The sequence below is a fragment of the Miniopterus schreibersii genome (genome assembly GCF_964146895.1).
Source record: "Miniopterus schreibersii genome assembly, chromosome: 14".
NCBI lineage: Eukaryota > Metazoa > Chordata > Mammalia > Chiroptera > Miniopteridae > Miniopterus > Miniopterus schreibersii.
This window is the reverse complement of record NC_138114.1, coordinates 24,920,800-24,948,246: the sequence shown is the minus strand read 5'-3', so window position 1 is coordinate 24,948,246 and position 27,447 is coordinate 24,920,800. Positions and strand designations below refer to the sequence as shown.

General features: G+C 35.6%; 1 protein-coding gene across 4 annotated transcripts in view; it reads left to right on the top strand.

Annotated features, from left to right (window-relative positions):
- CABCOCO1 (ciliary associated calcium binding coiled-coil 1) overlaps nt 1-27,447 on the top strand; it is a 101,199-nt gene that overhangs the window by 19,534 nt on the left and 54,218 nt on the right. For all 4 annotated transcript variants that reach the window (XM_081159043.1, XM_081159041.1, XM_081159042.1 and 1 more), the window contains 2 exons: nt 6,097-6,241; nt 10,742-10,814. In XM_081159043.1, coding sequence (XP_081015169.1) covers nt 6,097-6,241; nt 10,742-10,814 — 218 coding nt within the window. The remainder of the gene's footprint in view (nt 1-6,096; nt 6,242-10,741; nt 10,815-27,447) is intronic.

The window sequence follows — 27,447 nt, the reverse complement described above, 5'->3', positions numbered from 1 at the left end:
GCAGTGTTTATAAAATCTCAAATATTTAAACACAGTGGTGAATGACTAGTAGACAGACCAAAAGCTTAGAAAGAGACCCAAGCAAGCAATGGAATTCAATATTTGATAAAATGGCATCTCAAACCTGTGGTGGAAAAAAAAAAAAGTACTATTCAGTACGTAATATTGGGACAACTAGGTATCCATCTAGAAGAAAATAAAATAAAATTGGATCCAGACTTCTCTCTGTCCGTAAACCAGGATACATTCCAAATGCATCAAACACTTAAATGTAAAATAAGTGGAACTATAAAAATGTTAGGAGAAAACATGGTTTAATTTCTTTACAACCTTGGATGAGGCAGACATTTATAATTACGCCTCTAAGCTATAAAGCCATAAAGATAAAAAGGTAGTTAAATTTGATATATACAAGTTAAAAGTGTGCAAATAAAAATACCAAAAGAAAAATCAAAAGAATAAGAAACTGGGAAAATCATTGCCTCTCACGCACCAGCGAACAACTCGGTTCCGAATCATAAAAAGAGCATGCAGGCACAGGAAGGAAAAGTCCAATAAGGCAGCAGAAGAACTTGCCAAGGATCTGACTCAATAAATGCAAATGATTCTCAAGCAAATGGAAAGTTCAGCCTTGAAGTTAATCAGAAAAATGCTAATTAAAACTACACAGAAATGTAATTTCTCATGTATCAGGTTGACAAAACTAAAATTTTGGTAACATTCTCAGTTGACAAAGCTGGAAGAAAACAGATATGCTCCTTTAATGCTAATGGAAGGATACATTAAAACACCTCTATGGCCCTGGCCGGTGTGGCTCTGAAGTGTTGCTGGTTTCATTTCTGGTCAGGGCACATTCCTGGGTTTCAGGGTCAATCCCAGGCGGGAGGGGTGTGCTAGAGGCAGCTGATCAATGTTTCTCTCTCTCTTTCCCTCTCTCTATAAAAACTAATAAAAATATATATTTTTTTAAAAAGCAAAAGTCTTTGGAGTGTAGGTTAGCAGCTGTAGGTTAGCAGCTATTTATCAAATTTACAAATGTATTGTTCCTTTGACCTGGCAATTCCATGTTAGGGAGTTTATCCTGCATATCTACTTGCACACATGTAACTGACATATATGTAAAGTCATTAGTTGCAGTAATGTTTGTAAAAGCAAAATATTAGAAACTTCAACTGGAGACAGCAGTGTGAACTTATGTTTAACTTAATATAGTTGCGAATGTATAATTATATGGTTAAGTGCACATACACATACACATATATTTCTTTTGTCCACAGAGAGGGCCTAGAAGCAATGACATTTCAGTAGCAGTGAGCATACCCGGGACCCAGGTCTTGGTTTTTAATTTTATTCTTCAATAAAAGGAACCAGGGTTCCTTAGAAAAATGGCTGTAGACCTGGAGTAAGAAACATAAAAGATGAGCCTGGGGCAACTTTAGTGGCCTAAAGTAAGTACTCAAAAATGAAAATGATGGGAGTATATCAAAGGACTAGAGAAGCCAACTGAAAACTTCCAATATCCAAAGTTGGAACAATTTGAACAAAATAATACAGTATTGAAATACAGTCCAAAGTATAAAATTAACATTCATGAATCCATACTGATATAAATTAATGATTGAATAAATAAGGACCTGGGGTACAATAGACAAATCTCTCACACAGAATTCTTAATAATTTATGTAGGTAGTTCATCCTCAAGAAGTCAAAGCACAAATCCCCACCCCTTAAGTGACTTCCCTGTAAAGAGGATGGTATGGAAAGGGGAAGGACCGTGACTTTACAGTCAAAAAGCCTGACAAATACTATCTGAGCCAAATGATTAAGGCCAACACCATCAGTGATGAGCCATGTCAAAGAGCATAGGCCCTTGACATAAGTGATGAGAATGGCACTGTGGACTTCCTCCCCCAAACCATTAACCCCCGTCTAATCATGATAAAAATATCAGACAAACCCAAATAGAAGGACATACTACAAAATAACGGACTTGTATTTTTTAAAACTATGAAGGCCATGGAAACAAGGGAAGTCCGAGAAACTGTACAGCTCAAGGAGATATGACTAAATGCAATGGAATATTCTGGATGGGGTCCTGGGAGAGAAAAAAGGCTTCAATAAAAACTAAGAACTCCCCAAAAAGTATTTGTTCATCAGTTGTGCCAAATGTACCATAGCAATGTTAACAATAGGGAAAACTGTCTCTGGGGTACATAGGAGCTCTGTGACGTTATTGCAACCTTTTTGTAAATCTAAAACTACTCTGAGATTGAAGTTAACTAGTACGGATTAGTCTGCCCCTAAAACGAAATACAATGCAGCTATAAAAAGGAAAGAGTGCATAAGCTTTCAAAGTATTATATGAAAAACTGTATATTGTTATTGAGTAAAGCAAGGTGCAGAATTGTGTGCTTTTTAAAATAAAAGACAAAAATGAGAATATATATGCTTGTTTGTTTTGTGTACAAATGATAAAACAAAAAAGTTATCAAAATTTTCTATAGAGGAGGGTGTGGGAACTGGGCATGTGGGCAACAGGAATTGAAGAAAGTCTTTTCATAATATATTTTCACATGTGTTTTTTTTGAACCATGTGAATATATCACCTATGCAAAAATTAAATTGTAAAAAGGACTATATGACATAAACAGCCCTAACCTTTGCAAACTCCAAGCTGAGTGTTCACAAACTAAAAACAGGATAAAGGAAAATAAAAAATGTTCATAAACCGCAATTCCAGACCTGACAAGATATTTCCATTTTAAACTTTTTTCCATAGCTTAACACTGACCCAAGAATATTTCTTTTACATGAAATTTTATATTGTTGATATCAGTTCAAAAATGAATTTTTAAACTTGAGCAGGGTCCATCCAACTACTCATAAACTATGAGAGAGTGAAAGTACATATGTAAAGCTTAACCAGAAAAAAAAGCAAGGGATCTAGTTTTTCCTTCTGGCAAGAAAAAAATCCCCTCAAGCCTTTAAACCCAGGAAGGTTACAGTAATCATCAGGAAAGAATGTAATCTTAGCCAAGTGTGCCAGGGAAGAAGTAAAGTGTATTTCTACTCAGACTAAGAGGTCATGAGTCCTGAGCACCAGTGAGCACTCCCACCCGGCGACACGTTAATGGAGAAGCACTGACGAGCCCAGCCTGGGCTGCTAGCTGTAGTGTGGTTGACCATTTTAGTAAAATTCGGGTGTGGGAACTGCATTTTATACTCACTCCGTTACTGATCTGTTTCTTGTCTCCACCTGGTGCTGTGTTATCTACAAGGCATCCTGCAGACAACCTACCTGGAATCAAATTGGATCAGCTAAAAGATTATGAAATATATGGGATTTATACGGTTTTCTTAACATATACATTTTGGGGCCTAGTTTTTCCAGGGCCTGACCAAGGACAAGCTGTAAAGGTTTAGACAGACTGGCTATTTGGCCTCTCTCAGGTCCATGGGCCTAGATTGAGTCCCCTGAATATAACATGAATATTAGTAGACAACCAAAGAGTGCTTTTTAGTTCCATAAAGCTGACTCATTTCCCCCCAAATAGGGATTGGTGATAATAATAGTAATAGGTAAAATTTATGTATGATTAACTTGGGCCCATTGCAGTACCATTTGCCTTGCCTCATTTAATTCACACCCAGTCTTATGAGATAGTCCTATTATTCTTTCCATTTTGAAAATGAGAAAAATAAATGAGATTCGGAGAGGTTAAACAGCTCCTTAAGGCCACAAGGGTCAACCCCAGTGAGTGGGAGCTCATCCTCCTGATTTCTATAGCAAATGTGCCTGGCTTTGGGCTGAATTCTAGAGAGCACTAGACGCATGTAATATACTAGTATATGTATCTTTTCAATTTACCAAGAGTTTCACGTGCAGTTCTTATTTGACCCTCACAATAGCACTATAATTTTGAAAACTGATATTCTCATTTACAGATAAGGAAAATGAAACTCAGATCCCCTAGCCAGTAAGTGGCAGCTATGAGGCACCATCTTAAGTCTTCCAGCTAATTATAAGTCTAGTGTGTTCTTTCATTACCCTAAATTTTCAAAGACAAATTTTATTTCTAAAAGCCCTTACTATTCAAATGGTTTAATCTTTCATATATTAATCACATCACTAAATGTGATTTTTAAAAGAGCAAATATTTCAGTTAGATAAGTGAAGTGATAACTTTCCTAATTTTAAAAACCGTTATCTATAAGAAGACATTAGAAATTGAAAAACAGTTTTAAAGATTCAGTTATATTTCAACAGAAGGAAATAGTCATATAATTATATGTTTGTGCTTGCTAACTATAGTTACATCTAAAATTATAATCAATTATCTAAGAATTTCTTTTTCTGTATCTCTAATACCATTTTATTAATAAAGTAATTCACATTTTTGATCCTTTCATTTCTGAATTGCTTTTATCCAACAGATTTTTCATTTCTGAAGTTACTCCCACTATTTTCAAAAGAAGTTTGGTATAGAAAAGAAATATACAATAATAATAAGCTCCTCTTAGGATGATATAAGAAAGCCTAGTTATCCAGCAAGAATTTGTGTATCTGACATACATAAAAGATGATCTGGAGGGACGCTGTGAGAAAGGCACCAATTGTCATTCATTAAACCAGATTTTAATTGTTACATAGTTTTTGGCTTCTTTCTAACTTCTATAAGTAGAAAATAATCCAGATTAAGCAAATTACAAGGTAGTATTTATAGTATCTTCCCCAAATTTTAAATTACTGTCATTTTATTAGCAATTTTGGGGCATAGCACTTAACATCCCAGAGAGAAAAAGTAGCTGTGTAACCCAGAAATGGCTGGGTCCAACAATCAGCCTATGTTCTTGTAACTCCTCTGCATTCTCTTTTCCTACCTCCCTGAAAAATTCACCCAAGCAGGAAATGGGTTTATTGTTGGTTTCCTAAAGACAGAGACATCTAAGTTTGGTTGGGGTTGGGAGGGTGAGGGATTCACATTGTGCAGAACAATTGTCCCCAGAGCTCATGCACCTCCTGCAAGCAGCCTGTCCAACCTCATTTTTGCTAGAGCTTTCCAACTCTCCACCTTAAGACTCCAGTTACTTTCACGTAACCAACCCTCACTTGTCATCCAACAAAGGACACTCGGGATACTCCATTTACCTGGATTCATCCTGGGGACGCGGGGAGCAGTGGATGTGTGTGGACTGAAAATAATATTTGCCTACCACAAGTAAAATTGAACATAATATGACCAAATATGAAGATAGAAGTTAATATATTTGTATTATGGACACTATAAAAGCTGTCTATGGCTTTTGACATTTACTTCTTTCTCAGCTGAACAAATGCCATAAAAGATAGTGTTGCTCTGTTTGTTTGTTTTTAGTTGCAAGATAATAGACCACAGTCATTGACTTGTGGTTTGTTTGTTTTTTGGTGATGGTGGCAAAGTGGTGTCCATGTCCCTCTTTTGCACTGTCATCTGGCTCTCACCACCACCATGCATAATTTGAGAAACAGCTTACATAAGTTGTAAGTCTATAGCTTGGAAAAGAGAAAAAAAATCTTGATGTTTTACATAAAAATCCATATTTCTGGCACCTATTGAAAATCTTCAAGCCCAAATTCCCACATGGTAACAATCAGCTAAAGCCAAGTGTTGGTCGACTGTTCATTTACATTTTCAGCTCTGAGTTCAGCTCTGCTGTCTACAGTGACTGAATCTACCACGCAGGCCTTCCTCACCAGCTAGTCCAAGCAACTTTTGTGTCATTTCCATATGTGCTGTTATTCTAAGATCACACAAAAAAATTTCTTTTTCATTTTAAAGTAATTTTTAGATAGATTTTGAATTTTTTTTGTTTCTTAGAAGGAAAACATAAACTCGTTAGACAATGGTGTAGTGTTATAGAAATTTACACTTGTGGGGTGTGTCAGCTGCTATTCTTTTACACAAAATATTAATTTATCATCAAGAAACAATAGTTTTAAAATTTGTTCTCACAAATACTGAAAGTACATTTTTTCACATGAAGGACATCTTGGATTATTTTGTTCCAAAACATCTATCAAAATAATGCGTAAGGCTTCTCTGGGTTTTATTTCAGCGCTGCACATGTCCTTAGAAGATAGCTTACGATGGCTTGGAGAAGTTATGGCTGAAATCGGACCATCTCATTTACAGAAAAACGAGAAATGGAATATCTTTGATGTAAGACAAGCCAAAACTATCATTAATTACTTCAAAATCAGGTATGGATTTCTTTTCAGTCACATTGATTTTTTGTTTCATATTTTCTAGAAAAATGTCTACTAAATAGAAACTAATTCAGTTTTTAGCAGAGTTTGACATTTACAGAAGTTATACAGTAATTAACCCAACCAATAATTAGATAATATTTTAATCATCCATTCAATAAATGAAAGTCAGGACATTGACCAATTTAGTTAACTTGCATTCTTAAAAATAGGTTTGTGTTTGATAAGTATAAGTTTATTTAGAATTATAATAAATTATCTAAGCACTTCTTTTTTCTATACATCTCTAATACCATTTTATAAATAAAATAATTCTTTCAGATTTTTCAGACTGGATTACAATAGAATCTATATTTTAGGTAGTTAGCCTTGACATCAAAATTTTACATTGTAAAGAGCAACATTCATTACCACTTAAACATTTATTTTAAGCGCTTTGTACTAGAAGTTAAAAAGATTTATGTATATACTTCCTCAAATTTATTATGTGTCCGGAAATATTTTGTAGTATTGACCAATTAAACTCAGAAAGTTTTTCTTTCTGCTTGGAAAATGATGGTATATGGAGGGAAAGTATTTTTATTACAGTGATTCTTCTTTGGTGAACTAAGAAATCTGTCCTTTTATTTAATCTGTCACAGGGTCTGCATTAGAGTCATGCATCTCTCCCAGGAGACATTTTTAGAGTTTGCAAATATTTAAACAAGAGTTGGTAAAAATCTTTCTTTTGTCTAACTAAAAGCTTCAGCAGACTATCTTTGTTCCTCTAATGCTGTATACTGCAGCGTTTTCCAACTTTAAATTTTAAAATTCAAAAATAAAGCATGCTGCATGATGTTCTAGACATGCTCATGATTTGCTTGGCAAGGATCCTGGTTGCAGTCTGGAAGCTTTTTAAATATTAATGTGTTTAATATGATAAGGTTTATATACTGGTTTCTGACATGAATTAATAATGGTACATGATATGTTTTTATATAATAGCATTTGATATAATATGATTTCTTAACCTAAAAACATACCTCTAATATGCGTCTCCCACTAAAAGCCACAGTAGTCTTCATATCAATTAGAGTAAAGCAAGGTCCTTGTGGGGGGGAAGGGAGGGAGTGGAAATCCAGGACTGAAGAAGAACCTGGTCCCCAAGGTATTTCTGCCTCTCGGGGCTTGGGAATCACCGGGCAGGGGAAATCCTCTGCACATCCGTATAGCATCCTTCTTTCCCTTCTCTCTCTGTTTCAACTGGCTAGGTCTCCTTTGCACAACATTTTTACAGCTAAATTGTAAGCCCAAGAGGTTTGTAGTGGGCATTGGAACCGATTGCTAACCATGACAGCAAAACCCATGCTGGCTCCAAAATGACACCTTCTAGATGGGGAAAGATGGCAGCTCTTTTCTCCTTCATCTCATATCTCTCATCAATGTACTTCTTAACATTTTATTTCAGAAAATGGTTAAGAGGATATGTCAGTATTAGTCACTGTTAGATACCAACCAGGGTAACCACATACCAAAAATCCCTAGTCTTCTAAAAAAAAATAATATTTGAGAGATTGATTATATAAAGTAAATCAGAACTATTTTTGATGCTGTTGAATCTTTATATTGTGACCTCAAAGAAATTATACATTTCAAATGTACCGGTTACATAAATAAAATATCAATTAGTGGGATATCTGGAATTGATACTGAAATTGTATAAAGAGAAATATGCTTTTCTATAGCACCTATTCAGAATGCCTCATAGATCCACAAATGTAAGTTTAGTGGCAATTAAATCATATAATACTTTTCATTTTAATGACTACAAAGAAATTTTATAAATATGAAACTAACTCAATTATTGAAAGTTATAAGCATGCTTCAATTTAACCTGATATTAAATTTACTCAACCGGTGAAAAAGCCCTCCTCAATTTAGGGAGAGCAGTTTTTAGAACATGACCCCAGAGCACATGAAACTTAACTGGCAATAAAATTGAAATCTCATTTGATACTGTTAATAGAGTCTAAATCAGCAATTTTTAACTGGTGTGCCACAAGAATTTTGAAACATGCAATACCTGACTATTTAGTCAGGAGCACTGACCTCTTTTCCTTAGATTATCAAATTTAAAAATGACAACAGCCAACCCAACAGTAGCCATCCAATGTAAATGAATCAAAATTATACCTATTTTTTGTCAAATCAGCAAAAAATATATTTTTTGGTGTGCCACAAAATTTTAGTAATTAGTTTATGTGTGCCATGAGTTGAAAAGGTTGACAATTGATGGTCTAAATTGTATATTCTGTCATGTGTCTGTGATTTCAAAAAAACTAGTACCAAAATTCCTCCCCATTACTGTAAGTACTGATGAGTCTTGTGCAATATATACATTTATAAGTACTGTATAACCTACAAATATAAATATAAATACTACTGCAACTTTTTAATATAAGACATCGTCTAGAGCTATATCTGGTCCGGGTACACTTCTGTCATTGTGCACTGCACCTATCCCAGGGAGCTAGGCGAAGGTAATGTGCACAGGCATATGCTCACTGTAAGAAAATCAACACTGCCTCTTGTGCAGAACAAGGCATCGCACTTTCAGGCATGGAGCCAGATGCCTTGACCCATTTTCAGTCTGGGTATTTTCCCTTTGATTTATGACTAAGATAAGACGTTTAACAAAAGAATCTAGGGGCTTGAGTCCTCCGGAAGTGTAAAGGAAGAGGGAAGAGGAAGAACTGTACTCTCTTAGTGGAGGTATCACTTTGCTCCCATGGGAGGCCATCTAATATTCCTTGGTAAGGTTAGAGAACCCCAACCAAGGTGGGGACCAGTGTGGGGCCATGGGGGCAACTCGACCTGCCCCTGAGTAAGGTGCCTCCCTCCTCTCCTCCCTCTCACCCTAGTCCTGGCTTTGCTCCAACCTTGCATCTTTGACCACGGCATCCAAGTCATCAATTTCCCTTTGGCCTGGACAATCTAATTACTCTGTGCAATGAGGATAATAACTCTGAGAGATTATGACATTTCAGGGAGGAAGACTTATGAATTAACTTCAAGATGGAGAAAGAAACATTTTACACTAATTCGCTGAGAAGAAGCCAACCTATTTACAAAATACTCTACAGTTTTTTAATTTTTCTACTCAAAATCAGTTATTGCCAGTGTAATCTTTTTAACCTTAAATCTTTCTCAGGGTGAGCAGTGTAAGGAAAGAAGAATTTGAATTTATTTTGCTTCATTGAATCATCAAACTTCACTAATCTTGATGTATTTACTAGCCAACAAATCAAAGTAATGTCAAAAGCTAAGTTAATTTTCTGAATGTTGATGACTAATTTAAATGTATAAGGTTTCCCTCCCCCCAAAAAAATACCATGAATGAGTAGCACACTCTTTAATGGATTTTGTTAGTAGTGAGATCAACTGCAAATGTAACTCAGAGAGACCCAGCTGCCTGAGGATTTCTTCATTGATTTCAAATGAATTGAAACTTGGATCCATTACAGCATTCAGAAGAAGCCATTATTATACATGCTCTGTAGCTACATTTTGCAAATGTTAATTTCTCAGTTATATTAAAATCAATTTTCTTAAATAGCAAAAGGCACCAGAGTGAAAGAGAAACCACTAAGACAATTTTTTGTTCTTGGGCATTTTGCTGTATTATGAGTCTATTAATTTTCCCAACCAGCGGGAAGAGAATTAGAAAATTTCAAATATTATCACAAACAGGATATTAGAAGTCAGCCCTTCAGTAAAATTTTAACTTTTAATAATACATTGCTGAGATCTTTAAACTTACTAGAAATATGTGTTTTAAGGAACTCCTATCCTTTTGGCTCTTTATAATTTTTATACGCTAACCATCTGGTCTTAGGGTAGGAATTGAAGAAATTATCTTTCTTAAATTAACTCCTCTCTTTGATGTATGACCAAATATTCTACAAGAAAATCAGACATCTTCTAAATGGATTTTAGTTCATGTTGCATCATTTTTCAACAGTTATTGGAGATTAATTTAATCTTGAAATGGTTTTAGAACATGAGAAGAAGTAATTGATATGGAAGTAGATGGTAGAAGTCAGTGCCATTCATGCCAGAGGAAACTAACACTAGTATGGAGCAAAATATGAAAAATAATATGAAGTTTGCTGTTATATAGGAGCAATGTATTATTTAGTTGTAAGCCAGGAGATGTCAAGGTGCAATATAATTGCTCCCTTATCCCAAATCTATCTACTCATCACAATTAATTTACTGATATTATTTTAGGTACTGTTACGTTGTCAAAGTCTCAAAAAAGTAAACCTTTAATTCCTTAGTGTTTATAAGTAAAATAAATTTATTTTGGAATAAAGGAGGTGGTTAACTCCAGAGTAGTGTTTAATGTCTTTATCTTGGTCAGTATGAACAACTTTCCTTTAATAAACTCTCTTACATATTTGTGTTTTTTCTGAAATAAATTTATCACAATTGCACATTTGTTTTATATTTCAGTTTATTTCAACACTACAAGCTATATGAGTTTCTATTCTACTCTACCAGGGAAGAAATTGTGATAGGAACTGAGGTAAGTAATTTATTTAGATGGGACCAATTAAGCTGAATCACTTAATGCATGCTGATCAGCATCTGGATCTTTAACTGCTTAAAGCAACTTCCTGTCAAGATTACTCAAGTGTTAATATAACCAACTAGTAGTTTACAAAAAGAATAATTACATAAAGTGGGCTTTGGATTAAGAAAATAAGCTGTCTTTTGGCATTAAAAGCATTGTTAACATATATACTTTATGTATTTATGGATTAATTATTTGACAAAGCTCAATTGGATAGTGTATGTATGTCTTCATAGAAATAAAATCAGGAAAAGTGAGATAAATTAATTCAGTTAAATCTCTTCTAATTTCACATTTATTTTCGGTCTACTCGTTTAAGGCCTAATTCAAATCCTACTTCCTCAATGAAACAAACCTTCCCTAATTGCATCATGCTACAAAGGAAAGGTTTAGACAAACTCTTTAATCTCATTCTAATATTTTATTCCAATTGATCTCTTTCTGCTGAATATTGGCTACTTTTACCACACCAATAAGCACATAAATATGTACTGCTTTGTGGTTTTCTAACTATTTCCTGTGGATTGATATAGTCAGTACAACCCGACTGTAATTTCCTTGAAGAAAAGGATCATGTGCTGTATTTCTGCCACAGTGTACAGTATAAGGAAGGACACAGTGGTCCCTCAGTTAAGACTCCTTGAGTGATTCAGTGACAGTGCATAGATAGAAGTTCTATGGTCTCTGGTCTACCCAGAGACACTTTTGAACAGCCTTACATACAATCATGTATTTGTAATGACTAGAAATGAATTTTATATAAGGGAACATCTTAAGGAAGCTAAAAATGGCATAAAAAAGGTCCTTCTTAGGTACCCCAGTACTTTAGGAGCCTACATTACCTAGAAGTATAAGGAATAGTAGTGGCCATGTTCTGAAATAGACAGCGAATAAGGGGATATTTATGTTATCTTCATAATTTTCCTGACATAAGAACCAGATGGAATGTGCCAACTCTTCTGCCTTCCAGAGCATTGTTATTCTGCTGTTTATAAATTGCTTACTTCATAAACATTTCAGTCTCCATTACTCACCCTCCATTTGGGTACTTGTTCTAATGGTGCCCTTTTAAAAATGAGCTGAAGGAAAACAAGGAACCCTTTTCCTTTTGAGTTTCCTTAAAATTTCTTCCTTGCAATATCCTTGTAGCTTAAATTAAATGTCACTTGACAGAGTTTCACTGAAAACGTTTCCATTTCAGAATTACATCATATAGTGTGACAGCGTTGCAATAATTATCAGTTTGGAATACAATCCTATCTCATATATCCAGCAAAACTTCGGGAAAATGATAGTGGCTTCAACAGCAGGATAAGCAGATATTTAGAATTATCAAGAAAAATTCATAAAGAACTCCCTTTTCCCTTTGTTAATTGCACAATCATGCCTTTCTTCTCTGCTGTAAGGATATATTTAGGTGACATTTATGCTCATGGAAAGATAAAGTGGAGAAAGCAGAGAGGGATTGGCTCCTTTATTTGCCATTGTCTTTTGTATTTTCCCCAAGCTGACCAGAACTATAAAAATAATCTTCAAGGAAAAGATATTGGGTCTTCAAGAATTAGATCACTCATGGAATTTTTAAAGGATTAACCAAAACAATTATAGTACAACATTTTATGGCATTTTAGAATTGTCTCATAACTCTTTGTGCAAATATCTGTTTTTTTAATTAACAACATTTTATGGAGGAGGCAGGAGCCTGCCCCACAAATGTGATTATTCATGCTGATCTCAGTGCTCTGGGACCCAGCAAGGGCCACACAACAACCACATAAATGTTCCAAAATTAACTCTCAGGCAAGCATTCAAGTTAAATAACAGATGAAATTTAGTTTTTTAATTGTGGATGGAAGATTAGAACAAAACACATAAATCACCTCCAAGAATACTTGATAAATATTAATTTTAATTATTAATGGAGAATATAAATAAGTCATACTCCTACTTTTCTTTGGTTTTAGTTTTAAAAAATGATTTTTTAAAATTTAACGATTGTTTCTAGCTATTTCTACTCACTTTTTTCAAGAAATTTCATGTTATTCTTAGATCTAGAAGGCACATTTCAGTAAATCATTATTCTTGACCTATTTCTTTTATAGTCTAGAAATCTTTTTAACAGACATGACTTTATAATCAACATGTTTTGTCATTTATTCAGTGGCTTACAGATTATATATGTTGAAAAAGGCAGTAAACAATCAGAATGGAGCAGAAAATGGAAACAGCAAATGCCTATAGTTGTAGCCATCCCAGTGCATGAAGCACATGAGTGTGACTCCCTTTATTTAGAGATGAGGACTCCGTTTCAGTCAGTAAAGGCAGGAGCTCTCCAAGTCTGTTGTTTTGACAATGCAATTAGCCCACAGACTCTCTGACATAAAGAATGAAATATAAGGAAACCAGAATCTCCTTAGGGCATATATATTTTCCTTGGTCTAAGCCTCCACCCAGAAATCTGGAAACTGCTGCCTTTTGCTTTTGTTACCTAATAACAAGAAATATCAATAACTTCACACAAAGAACTCTACTGGATATTAACAGTGGTGATGCTCAAAAACTCATACCAGATACCCAGGCATTGCTCTAGCCCATTATCTGCCGCCGGGCATCCCCTAAAATTACATGATGCCGCTGTAAAATTCCTTATTCATTTTTTCAGCATATGCTATTGAGTTCCTTTTATGTATAGGCCTTGTACTGAGTTTCAGGTATAGCAATGATAACAATTCTCATCCTCAAGGAGTTTACACTCTAATGAGAGGAGAGAGAAGAATAAATAAATAATACAATATAGGACCAAAAATGTTATGAGACTATGGGAACAACAGAAGACAAAGAGGATCATCTAACCTATAGATTGATTTAAGGCTCATGGGAGCTTCTAGGAACAAGTGAAATCTAATGGGAAACCTAAAGGCTGTGAATGAGTTAGCCAACAATATATTATAATTTGGGGGTGTGAATGAATGAAATTCCACTCAAAATAACTGATAAAGCAGTGGGTAAGCCAGTGGAAGGTCAGCTGGATCTAAGCAGTCAACAGTGTGACGACATGAGTGTGCTGTGGTTGCATGTGCATCACCCTCCCCCCTAGTTCTCCCACTTCTCTTCTCGGGTTCTGTTTCGCCCGCGTTCCCTTATACTGCAGGTAGGCTTCCTCCAGCTAGAGGGAGACATGACACAGTCAGCTCTAGTTTGACGACTCCAGAAGAGACGTCCTTCCTCACACGTTGCCATTACTGGCTGTGCTCGCGTCATGTGTCCACAGCTGATTAATCACTGTGTCCTGAAAAGTGGAGTAAAGTTATTGGAAGACTGAAGTAGGCCAATTGAATGGGTAACAGGATGAACAGATACCTGAAAGAAGCAGAAAGCAATTTTTCTGAAGGCAAGAGTGATTTTATCAAGAGTGAAATAAATACAGATGCACAACTGTTCTTCCATCCAAAATCCCATAAGAGACCAAAATTTTCAAAATCTATAATGCTATGGATAAGAGATTTTATGGCATCTAAAATTATAGATTATTGATTGGATGAAACCACAGCCTCATATGTACAAAGAAAATGATACAGAATGAATGAGGGCTTCTCAGGCCACCTCAATTGATACAGAAATGGGAGAGAGCTTTAGATGGAAAAAATGAAAGCAAGTAGGAGAGTGCTTTCAGAGCAACTGCACATTCAGCCCCTTCACCCTCTGCTGCTTGAGCAGAGCACTGGGACTCCATAGCTCTTGCTCCAAAGCTAAATAAACTAATGCAAACACTGACATCCAAGTGGAGGGCAGTTCTGTAGTGGCTACTGACCAACAGATACACCCTAAATATAAGCTACTGGCACACCTAACTACCATCATTCTTTCCCCTCCTGTAGTCTCTCGGTGCAAGCTATGGCAAACAAATATCCCCAGACAAGTGAGCCAGAACCATCTAATGTAAAGATACGCTGGCAGCCCAAAGTCGCCAAACAGTTGAGGAAAATAAAAACATACAGAGGCATGAAACTCTGCAAACATATCAGATAACAGCTAAGAAAGAGTTAACAGAGCAAATGGTAGGAGACTGATTAACATTTTCAGAAAAGTTTGAAATTTCATTATATTCTTAAAAATGAACTAATAGAGATCTTGGAAATTTAAAATAAGATTTGAAAACTTTTAATGAAAAATCAGGTACAATTTTCTATTGATAGATTTGAAAATGTACAAAAATGATATTCAGGGAGGTGTGAATTACCAGTGTTTCCTTGAGGGGATGAAGAGAGTCTTAATTGAATGATAAGCATGTAAAATACTGGAAAATCTATGCATAGAAATGGCATCAGACCTAGAAGGTTTCATAGGCCAGGTTTACCAAAATTTCTAAGAGTGGGTAATTCCCCTTTCTATAAACTGTGATGGAGGTTAGAAAGAGATGGCAAGTTTTCAACTCATTTGTAGTTGGTATAACCCCGAAAGAAGCTATGAATTCACAATGGATTATAACCAAAATGGGAAAGAATAATTCAGAGTTATGGGCAATCTCAGTTATGAAAATAGATGCAACCATCTTAAATAAAACATTGGGAAGTGAAACATAGCAGAAGACTGGATGTTCAAATAGGGCTCATTCCAGATATGGAAAGATGGTTTAACACTGGGATATTTATTAATATTTTTCATTACATTGTCAAATTAAGGAAATAAAAAACATAATCATCCCAATAGATATGGTAAAGCATTTAATAAAATTAAACATCGATTTCTGATTTTTAAAAGACTCTAGTTAATCAGTATATAGACTTATACTCTGGAGTCATACAGTATACCAACCCAAGGAACTCACTAGAAATATTTTAATGAAAAACTTTAAAATATTCACTTGGAACAAGACAATGATAATTATTATTGTGTACCCAATATTGCTTTTTAGTTTCTAGTCAATATAATAAAACAAAAGAAGTTAAAGTAGAAGAAAAGCAAAATTACTGAGAAATAACACAAAGCTGCCATTGTTTTCAGATGGTATGATGTGAAACCAACTTTAAGAAAATAGTATTTTCCTATACTTTAGTAATAACCCGCTAGAAAATTATCACATTGACGATGAAAACCATAAAACAGTTCTAAATGGGAAGTGAGACAAAGAATGAAACAGCTAAAATAATATAGATAGATGAGATAACAATGATAGATATGAGCATATATTGAATGTATAAGATAGCAATGTTTTGTGTGGTATTATGTATTTTAAAATAAACAATGACTAACATAAATTTAGAGGAAGGTAAATGAGTTCATGTATCCAAAGTTTCTGACACTGTCTGAGAAAAGTAAAAGTGCTGCTTTATAATCACTTAACAAGTTGAGGATGCATATCATAATCTCTAGGGTGAGCATTGCATAAAAAATAAATGCTAAGCTAGTAGAGGAGGAAATGGACTAATAAAATCAGTTGGTTTAAAGTGCTAAAGTAAAAACATGAGAAAAAGGAGGAAAATTTTTTAATTATGAGGTTAAATTTAGTTATAGGATTGACTACCTAAAATTTTTTTTTAAGTTTAATGAAAATACTATGAACAAAATGTTTTTCAGAAGTAAGTTGAAGAAAACTTTCTAAAACCAATATATAAAGGTCAAGAATATTTTCTTCACAAATAGTTCCTAGATGAAATAACCAAAAGACAAACAAGACAGTGGAAATATGGGCAAAGAATATGAACAGACAATATACATTATCATTAAACAGATAAAGATATTCAGTCTTACTAGTTATTAAGGAACTTCAAAGGAAGAAAAAGTATTTTCAAGTATAACATTGACTAATAGCAAAAAGATCGATTAATACCCAGTATCAATGAGGATGTACGTAAGAAAATACAACTCATATTGAGAGGTTGGTGAGAGGTTAAATTTGTAAAGCCACTTTGGATAGCAGATTAACAAACTCTGATGTAAATATACTTTGCCCCTCAAATTCTAATTATAAGAATATTGCCTGTGGATATACCAATATTATATAAAGCTGTTTACACACAAATATTCATCAAAGCATGGTTTATAACAGCTAATAATTATAGAAGGTCAATTAGAAGGAAAATAGTTAAATACAATGAAGTACAATGACACCGTAGAATAAACTATCCAGTCTTTAAAAAGAATTCAGTAGATCTCAATGTATGGTTATGTTAAGATCTCAAACATATTCTTAATGAAAAGAGTATAGAAGAAGAGCAATATGACTAGGGTTTACATTTATTTTTAAATGCAGATAAACAGGAAAATATATAGACAGGTGTATGTATTTAAGTGATGATAAAGGGCCTAGGACGATGTATACTAACCATAAACATGGCATACCTTTGGGCAATGGAGTGGAAGTAAGAGTTGGACAGGATGTGAAGGACATTTTATTCTGTATATTTCAGATTTACGATAATCTTTTATAATGTGAATGTCTCCATGCATTACTTGTACAATAGTAAAATTGCTCCCTAGTTCATTCCCAGGAATGTTGAGGTACATTTTGTATATAAAGTGTAGGCGTATAAACAAGCTTCCATAGTAATATATTTACAGACAGACAGAGAAATGTCATCTGGTGTTTACAAAATGAAAGACCAAATAGAATAAAATAGGTGAGCTCTCAATCCATAAAATTAAATCCTTTACAACTATGTTGCTTCCATATTTTAATTTTAAGTATAAACTAGGTTTAGCTGAAAAGTCATTTATAGAATAAAAATCTGGTGTTGTTCTATAACATCCCAAATTTTCCCTAAGAAAATTAAATTGATATCATGAATTATGTATACATAGCACATTTAAAAATATTTATTCAGTTTAATTTCACCAATGTGACAACACATCACATCTTGGATCATTTGTACTTTCAAAGGTTATATTATATATAACTATTTAAACACACGCACACTCACACATACACACATATTTGTGTTTGAATGTATAAACCTCGTAAGATTGTCTGCTTTAATAGTTTTTTTTAATTTGCAAAGTGTAATAGATGTAGATTTGTCTTTATTAAGCCAGCATACTTAACATGTTTCAGAATTTTACTTTATAACATGGGCATTTTCACACAAACTTCCTCGCACAATTTCAGGGGCACCATTCACATTGCCGCCTCTCTGATTAATGGAGTTGCCTGTTGCACAGTCTGGGCAGCCACTGGTGGAGGCCACTTTCACAAGTGGTGCTGTAGCAGAATATGATTGCTATAAATGTGATAAACTTAGACATTTAAAGAGAATGATAAATATACCTAAGTAGTTACCTTGCCTAGAATCATATTTTGGCAGCCTTTCATAACCCAAAATAATACCACTTAAAGTCAGCAAATGTAGAAAACTCAGACCTCTCTAAAAGCAGTGAATGTCAATTGTATGTAATTTCATGTTCTGAGCACTTATTCCTAAAGCAAAAACAAAATAAAGAAAACACTTTTTCCTCCCTGTTTCAAAACCAAGACAGATTATGGGTGTTAATGACACTGTACTTAAAAATTGTTAGGCTTTGAGGGGAAAATAATCAGGTTCTAGAAACATAAATTTTATTTTCTGTCTTTATAAAGTTATGGTTTCCTGAATAAACAAAATATGAGACTTATATAAACACTCACCCTTTTATGGGGAAAAAAGGCAAAAACAGTATTGCATGTCTGATCATATTTTGGAGAGGAGGAAGGCAACTGAAGCATAGCTACGAAGATATCTTTTCCCTCTTCAGTTTACCCTTGAGATGTACCTATCAAAATCATCTAAACTTATCCAGATGATGTTTTTAATCTTGAAAAGGCATTTCCCCCCCTTGTTGGATGATTATATTAGCAAACTGCTGGAAGGGAAAATCATACAAGACATAATTTGTAGTTTGACCTACTCGCATTGGGTGTTGCTAAGAAAATGAATCAAAACTTGTTGTGTTAAAATAACTCCATCTGCTCCACCTGACATGTGTGACTAACTGACTTTAGAATCTATCATTTAAAGAAAATGGTTGACACTTGGGTATACAATTTATCAAACTTCACCCTAGCCCTTTTTCTCCAAAGCACAGAAAAATAATCATCCCTCCCTAAATATAAATCTTTTAAGAGAAATTCAAGGAATCTGTCTCCAGTAAAATAATTGATAAATGGCAGGAGCATAATTTAAGGATGGTTTCCATCGCTGATCATACGGCACCTAAACTCTTGAACCTGCCACTCAAGTCTTTCCATCCGTAGGCCCACCAGCATTCATTTCAGCTCCTCTGTGACCAGTTCTTTAAGGAGTTTTATGTTGGTCTTTTCATAATTACAGGTTTCCTACTTATTTCTGCCTTGAAGTAAGCTCTTCCTACTACCTGAAAGGCTCTCCAACCTTCCATCTGCCAACCAAAGTCTATTATCCCCTCACAGCTCAGTTTGAGGAACACCTCACTCAAAGAATCAAAGAAAGAAACAGAAAAGAAAGGACAGAAGGGAGGGAGGGAGGAAGGGGAAAGTACTTTCTCTAACAGTACTTTTTACTTATTTCTTCAGTATTAAATACCTTCTAATTATAGAGCTGAATCTCCTGACACTAATCACAGAGGGGTGTGAGACCTGGGCAACTGACGCTATTTTGTTTGTTTTGCTCAGTATAGGAACTACAGCAGACCCTTGAACAGCATGGGTTTGAACCGAGCGGGTCCACATTCATGGATTTTTTTTATTGTTGTCACTATTACAGATGTTCCCAGTTCTGCCCCCGCATTTGCCCCACTCTGTGTTCCTGGATTTTGCATCCAATGATTCAACTAATCACAGATCAAAAAGAGTATTTTCCATCCATGGTGGGGAATCCCAAAAGAGAGGGAAAACTGTATGCATTATTCTACACCAGTTTATATAAGGGACTTGAGCATCTATGGATTTTGGTATCTGATTCAGGGGTCTTGGAACCCATCCCCCATGTTGTTCAAGGGTCAACTGTATATACATTCACCGGGTTTTCAATAATTGTTTACTAGATCAATGTGAAAAAGGAAAATTTTATTTCATTAATTCTAAAATATTATATTTGGAGGATTTTAGTTTGGTGTGTAGACCCAAAAATCTAAACTAACCTCTTTAAATATCAATTATTAAACCCATTACTAGAAAATTAAAAGTTGATATTAGAATAAAATATGATTAAATTAGTCATTTTTAATTATGGCCCTTCTTTATGTGGATCAAGGGTATGCCCATTATAAATTGAAACGAAGACACCAGAAGCCACTAATATTTTTGACCGCATCAAAATTTAAAACTTATGTTTTTGAGGACGGGAACACCAAAATACAAAAATAAAATAAACTGTAAAAGTAAAATTTACAGTATAAATAAAGGCATAATATTCTTAATACTCTATGTAATAATTTCTTACAAATCAGTGAGAAAAAGGTGACCATGCTAATGGAAAAGTTAACAAATCATATTTAGTAGAGAAGATATATAAATATCCAATAAACTTGTGAAAAGAATTTCACCCTTGTAGCACTCAAAGAAATGCAAACTAAATGAAAATGATCAGATTCTTAAAAATTAAAATGCTGACACATTGTCTTGTGAGAATGTGCTGAACTGGCATTCTTCTATACTGATGGTAGGAATGTAGATTTGGTGAACTTTCCAGAGAGTAATTTGGCATGATATATCACATTTTTTGAGCTAAAAATTTGATTTTATCCCATGGAGATAATCAGAAAAATGGACAGAACTATGGGTGCATATATTTGTTTGTAATAGAAAAAAACACTCAGATGGCGAGGTACCTAAATGTCTATCATTAGAAGGAAGTTTTAAAAATGTATGGTGCCTCATTATAATTCTGTCATCATTAAGAGTACTCATATAGTGTTGTACTTATGGTGGAAAGTTATTCATACTATGTTAATTAAGTGAAAAACAGACTATTCAGCATGCCTATTGTGATTGTAGTTTATAATTTTACATCCATATCTACGTATATATACATAGAGAATAGGCCCTGAAGGACATACATCGGACTGTTAGCAGTAGCCATTGATGTTTATAGTAGACCAGATAATCTTTGCTTTCTTTCCACTTGTCTATATATCCTTAAATTACTTTTGGCAATCAGCATGTATTATAGAATGTAGTTGTTTTTTAAGATAAAGGCTTAAACTATCAAAGTTTTATTCCATTTCCTTTTATTTTCCTTATTCAGTATTATTTTTTCCTTGCTTATTTAACTTTAAAAGATTGCGTGACATTATCAAAATGTCTGTTTTATTTTGAAGACGTGCATTTCATGTGTATCTGATTAGACGGTGTTCTTTTTCCCTAAAGCAAAAGGTTCTATTGTAAATGAAGATTTAATTGTTACTCGAGGATGAGCATTTTATTATTCATGAGTTATATAAATCACCAAAATGTCCAAGGTGATCACAGTAAGACCTAAAAAACAAGGACTCTAGCTACAGGGGTTTACTCTATTATTTAAGATACTATCTGGCTAATAGATGGCAAGAAGTGGGGGGATGAATGAAGTCTAAGAAAAATCAATATGTCTCTAGTCTGTGATTACATACTCAGCAGAATCCATTAATAATCCAAGCTCTGGTTTAAAGAAAAAGTCCAGACGTGTCTGAAACAGACTAAATAAGGTGCAGCAACCCACGTTTGAAAAGGGACATACTCAAATCAACATGTGCTCAGAGGAAAATAACCTGCATTCGCCAGGGCCAGAGGCCTCCAAAGAAGAAAAAGTTCAGAGAAGATTTAATGGCTGTCTTCAAATCTAAACTAAGGTCTGGCAAAATAAAAAAGATTTGTCTTGTCTGTATAACTCCCAGATGGCAGACCAAATACCAGTGGCTGGCTCTTCTGGGGGGGAATTTTGACTACAGTATATGCAATCACTGTCTAAATAATGGATGTATCTGGAAATGGAAAGGATAAGAAGTGGCTTCCTCACTTTTTTACTATCAACACTTAGCACAGGCCCTGGCAAATGGAAGGCACTTAATACATTCTATTGAATGAATTGAAAGGTAATAAGTTACATCTTCATTGACCATATTCCAAATTTAACTGTGCGATTTTTGTTGAAAGATATTTGGTAAAGTTGTTTAAGCATTGGATAGGAGATTGAGCTAGGCCATCTATAAGCATGTGACCATCTATCCCAGATTCTTCTAGGATTTTCCAGGACAATTCCCATTTAAACTATTTTGTCTTATTCTTCCCATAAGTATACTTCCAAATGTTGTTCTCGGTAGTAAAGTGCACAATTTATGATGGGCCCATCTTACTCTGCGTAGCATAACTAATAGAATGCCAATAGATTCTGTCCTTCAGGCTGGAAATCATGTTGCACCGCGGCAGTGGTGTGGCTGGGGAGCTACAGTTGTTTATAACTGGGAAGTCATGTGCTACACATGCTACTAGCTCTGTGTTGGTGAATGCAGACTTAAATGTTAATAAATTTATGTAATCAAATGTAAGTCAAGCAAGACTGTAGGGTGATATATTTTTATTGATTGATTTCTTTTAAAAGAATCTGGTCACAGTTTTATGATATTGGGTCATACACCAGTGTTTCCGTAGCGCTCAAGCTTGATGACTAGGCAGCCTTAAGGCTTGTGCATGCTTGACAGATGGCTGCGAATGCAAGTAAGTGCACACCGTGCAGAAAAGCATGCAAGGGAAGGGTCAGTCAAGAGAGAACAAACATGCTTAGAAACAGGCCACCGTATTGCTGTTCTCACTACAGAATCGAGCAGCTTTCCATGCAGGTTATGCAGCCGCATCAACACCATGGACGCTGTAAGAGTGAAGGGGGGGAAATGACAACAAAGTTTTCTGTGGCGAACTAGCTCTGTGCCTGATCAAGGAAATAAGATAAGGGTAGATGAGGTAGATAGCTGTTTTGTTTTGTTTTGTTTTTAAGTTGCTTATTCCTTCTGTTTGCATAAGTGCTAATGACCAGAGAAAACGCTGCAAATTTAACTGATGAATATGGAGTTTCATAGCTCCCAGAGCATGGCTTGGGACCAACAAGAATTTAGATGGGAGCAGCAACCTACTTTCCCTGATTTCAGGATTTGCCTGCCTGCTGGTGCACACAGGATCATATACATCTGCCAGTGCTTGTGGGGAGATGCTATCCATTATTCAGAGAATGTTTTCCTGCCCAACATATTTAATGTGTAGAAACTTAAAGAATTAGGGGCTTTCAGCTAAAGAGATCAAATATTTGAGATGGGGAAAAATGACACATGCAACTAACAAATGAATACAGATATTTTTGCTCCATTTAAGCACTGAAAATCTGACCTGAATTATCTTTTGTCAATAAAATGCAAAATATATTAAATAAACATCACATAGTAATATTTAAAATCTGAAGCAACTCATGTTTCTTCTATGAAGCCATTCCTGGCTTCCCTAGACCATGCTGAATTCTTCCTTCTATAAACCACTGTTGGAACTATGGCTGGGTTAGCCCTGCCTCTTGAAACACACACTCAGACACACACACACATATATACACACAAACACAATTGATTCTTAGGAGTTAGAATCAACTGTGACTCTTTATATCTTTAGCCCAGACATTATACATAAGACAACATAAAGAGATCTGTGTATTTCCATGTTCCTCCATGGTTCCTCTATCACTTCTAAAAATATTTTCACAAATTTAATACTTCTCCTCTCCAGAGATGGAGCTTAGCTCCCCTTTCCTTGAATGTGGGCTGGACTTGGTTACCAGCTTCTAGAGAATAGAACATGGCAGAAATGGTGGGACGTCACTTCCAAGATTAGGCTATGAAAAACTGTGGCTTCCATTTCATGGTTACCTAGTGGCTCGCACTCTTTTGCTATCTCTGGCTCTCGAATCATTTGCACTGGGCGAAGCCAGCTGCTGTGTGGGGAGGACATGCAAGAAGCTTCTGGAGAGGCCCACGGGGCAAGGTTCTGAAGCCTCCCAACAGCCACATGAGTGAGCTAGGAAGATGCTTTTCCTCAAGGTGAGCCTGACATCACTGCAGCCATGACTGCAACCTGGTGAGAGAACCTGAGCCAGAACCACCATCTGAGCCATTCCCAGATTCCTGACACACAGAATGGTGTGATTCTATTTTTTTTTTTTTTAAATATATCTTTATTGATTTAAGAGAGAGGAAAGGAGAGGGAGAGAGAGAGATAGAAACATCAATGATGAGAGAGTCATTGATTGAGACCGCAACCCGGGCATGTGCCCTGACTGGGAATTGAACCCTGATCGCCTGGATCCTAGGTCGATGCTCAACTGCTGAGCCACGCCCAGCTGGGCCAGAATGGTGTGATTCTAAACATTTGTTTTAAGCTGCCAATTTTGGGGAAATTTGTTACATTGCATCAGATAACTAATATACTTTCTATTCACAGCTATAGCTAAAATCGTTCTCTCACCCCATATTTCAGTCACCTTCCAAGTGCTCACTTCTTCTTTCATTTCTTCCTCCCCCGTGTCAGGCTGCTCCTCTACAACCTACTCTGGCCTGCTCGTCACTCCCAAAGAAGCTCCCTGTAATTCTAGTAAAAAACCAAATTCTCCACATGCATGGCTCACCTCCTAAACTAGATCGCTCATAATAGGTGCTTAATAAATATCTGTTCATTGTATAACCTAATTTCAATTTCTTTGACTTGTGCAAACAAAAATAATTCATTTGAAAAACATTATTTTCTTACCAACTCAGACAAAAGTTACAAAGAGAAGTGTTTAAATGTTTCATGCTGCGTCTTTTATAAGCAAGGGTTATTGCTGATAACGACACAAGTTCACCTGGTGCAGATGTTGGACTCAGTGCACTCTTTGGCTTCAGGAACAGCAATAGGTATGCATTTCAGTTCCAGGTAGACAGAGATGCCATGCAGTTAATGTTCAACAAGCTTTGCCCTAAGGAACAATTACAGGTTCAAGATCACTGTCTTCTAAATGAAGGTCTAGTTCTAGGTGTTGCCTATAATTTTCAGGTTAGTGTCTATTGCTGCCTTTAATAATCAAGGTATTTATTAAACAAATGTGGCATACATACCATGCTCTGAGAACTTACTATTAGTCAGTTTGTTTATAAATATTACTTTTAGTGCCTTATATGACATTCAGTAGAAAAAACAGACATAGTTACTATAATAATATAATAATATAACATAACAACATAACATAACATAACATAACATAACATAACATAACATAACATAACATAACATAACATAACATAACATAACATAATAATGCTAGAGAGTCTAGTGAGAGAAATGGGCATTAAGTTAATAAACCCATGGGCATATAGTTACAAGCCAAATACCGTAAAGAAAAAAAATATAGGTTTTCGTAAAGATGTGTATTAGAGAGTTTTCTCTAACCTGGGGATTAGTGGATCATAGAAGACTCTTGTGAGCTAGTTATGGAGATCTGGGGACTATAGAAGTTACCGAGGCACAAGTGTAGGGGAAAGGGAAGTTAAGTTAGTTCAGCATTTACTATATGCCAGGAACTGCCAAAGCACTTTAAGTATCAATACATGTCATCTTTGCAACCATAGGAGGTAGGCACCACTAAACCACATTTTAAAGACATGAAACCTGAGGCCTAATGTCCACATGCTTAATTAACTGCTGTCCCAAATTTCCTCTGCAAAGGCTTTGAATTCATCTCTAGAGGCACCAAAGAAAGTTTTGAATGAAAGAGACTGTTTAGACCATTCTTAACCGAAGCAGCATGTGATAATACTGATTACTCGCAGAAGTTCCAACAACTAAAACACAAGTAGAGGACGTGGTCTAACTTTATTAGCCTCCAAAACTGCTCTCTAAAAAAGTAAAGGGTGATATAAATTATATTATAACTAAGTAATTTTAAATTACCACTTTTACAACCTTTTCAAATTTTTCATGGTTTCTACCCATGAACCCCATGATGTCCTTTTTTATATAATACTGCTAACCAGATACGTATGCTTCCTCTTCTGTGGTTTATGAAAATGGACACTCTACTGTATATTAAGTTACAGCCACAGTTGAGAAAAGAGAAGGGAAAGTACTTCATTATTCTTTGTTAAATAATGAATGTTTTGAAGTAATGTGGTCATTAATTACAAATGAGCATAAATGTGATATAAATGTAAATTTTTAAAACTTGAAATGTTTCTTAAGATAAACTCTTTGGCTGAAGTTCTGAATATTTAATCGTTCCATTTACACAAAATGTGTGCAGTCACCTATTCAACATAATTAGTTATCTAGGTAAAAACAATTGTAATTGAACATAGCTATTTCCTAAATACATTTTAAATACCACTAACAGTCCTACATTAAATATTTGACCTATTGTTTAGATATATTTTTTAACTTATTTTTTAATTATAGTTGACATACAATATTATATTAGTTCAGGTGTACAATGTAGTTATTAGATACTAATATATGCTTTATGAAGTGATCACCCTGATAAGTCTAGTACCCATCTGGCCCCATACCTAGTTATTATAATGTTATTGATTATATTCTCTATGCTGTACTTTTTGTTGGGTGTCTTCAGTTTGCCCCTTCAGATCCACTTTCTACCCTTTTCTACCCTACTCTGTGCTCAGAAGGCCAAAGTTTATGGAAATTACCAACAGGCTGCTTTACCCTCTGAATTCTAGCTGGGCCAACTGGGACATGGGCGAGGAAAGAAGGAGGCTGGGGTGTTTTGCTCCCTGCTTCCTCCCAATTGGGTCACTACAGAAGGGTGTGTCCTCTACAGAAGTTTAGTTCCTGTCCTGTCTATCCAGTTCTTCTCTCTTTATTCTGGAAACTGCTCCCTCACCTTCCCAGTAGGCCCAGGGATGAGAACAGAGAGGGTGCCAAACCATCCTTGCTACTTTCCCCTACACTGGCTGCATATTTGTAACTAGCCCCTTTCTTGAGCCCTCCTCAGTCGCCCAGCATCAGTGTGCTGTTTCTCTCCTAGAACCCTGACTATGTAGTAATTGATGACAGGAGTGGCCTCAGGAAACTCATCCTAAAAATGGAATTCTGAACTGGGTTGTCCACATATGTGTAGTCCCCAGATAACTTACTGGGCAGGAGTGGGGGCAAGTGGGGCTGCAACACTAATGGACATGGTTGCATTGACTTTAAGGGTCTCAGACAAAAGAGTATGGAACAAATGCTGAGACCCTAGAGACTGAGCAGGATGAATGTACTCCTGTAGGTGCACTCACTCAGAATCCAGGACTTGAAAGTGTGGGTCGAGTACCCGAGTGGCTTTATTAGTCAGCGAGGCTGGAAACTGAAGGCTGAACTCAGTGGTGGCCTGCAGTCAGGTAGGGTGATGTACCAGAACTTCTCTGCCATATGTGGAGGAAGGATTCAGGTGGTTCAGGAAGATGAAATAATGTGCATCCTATTTCCACTTGCTAACCATTGCCCCCGGGAGTATCCAGAGGACACACTCCTTCATCAAGGCGCTCAGAAACACACTGGTGAGGGGTCCCCAACTCTGTCCAGTCGGCAGTGCCTGTTCTCTACAGGCTGACTTCTGAGCAGGGGAGTGGGATGCTGAGAACCATGCCTGGG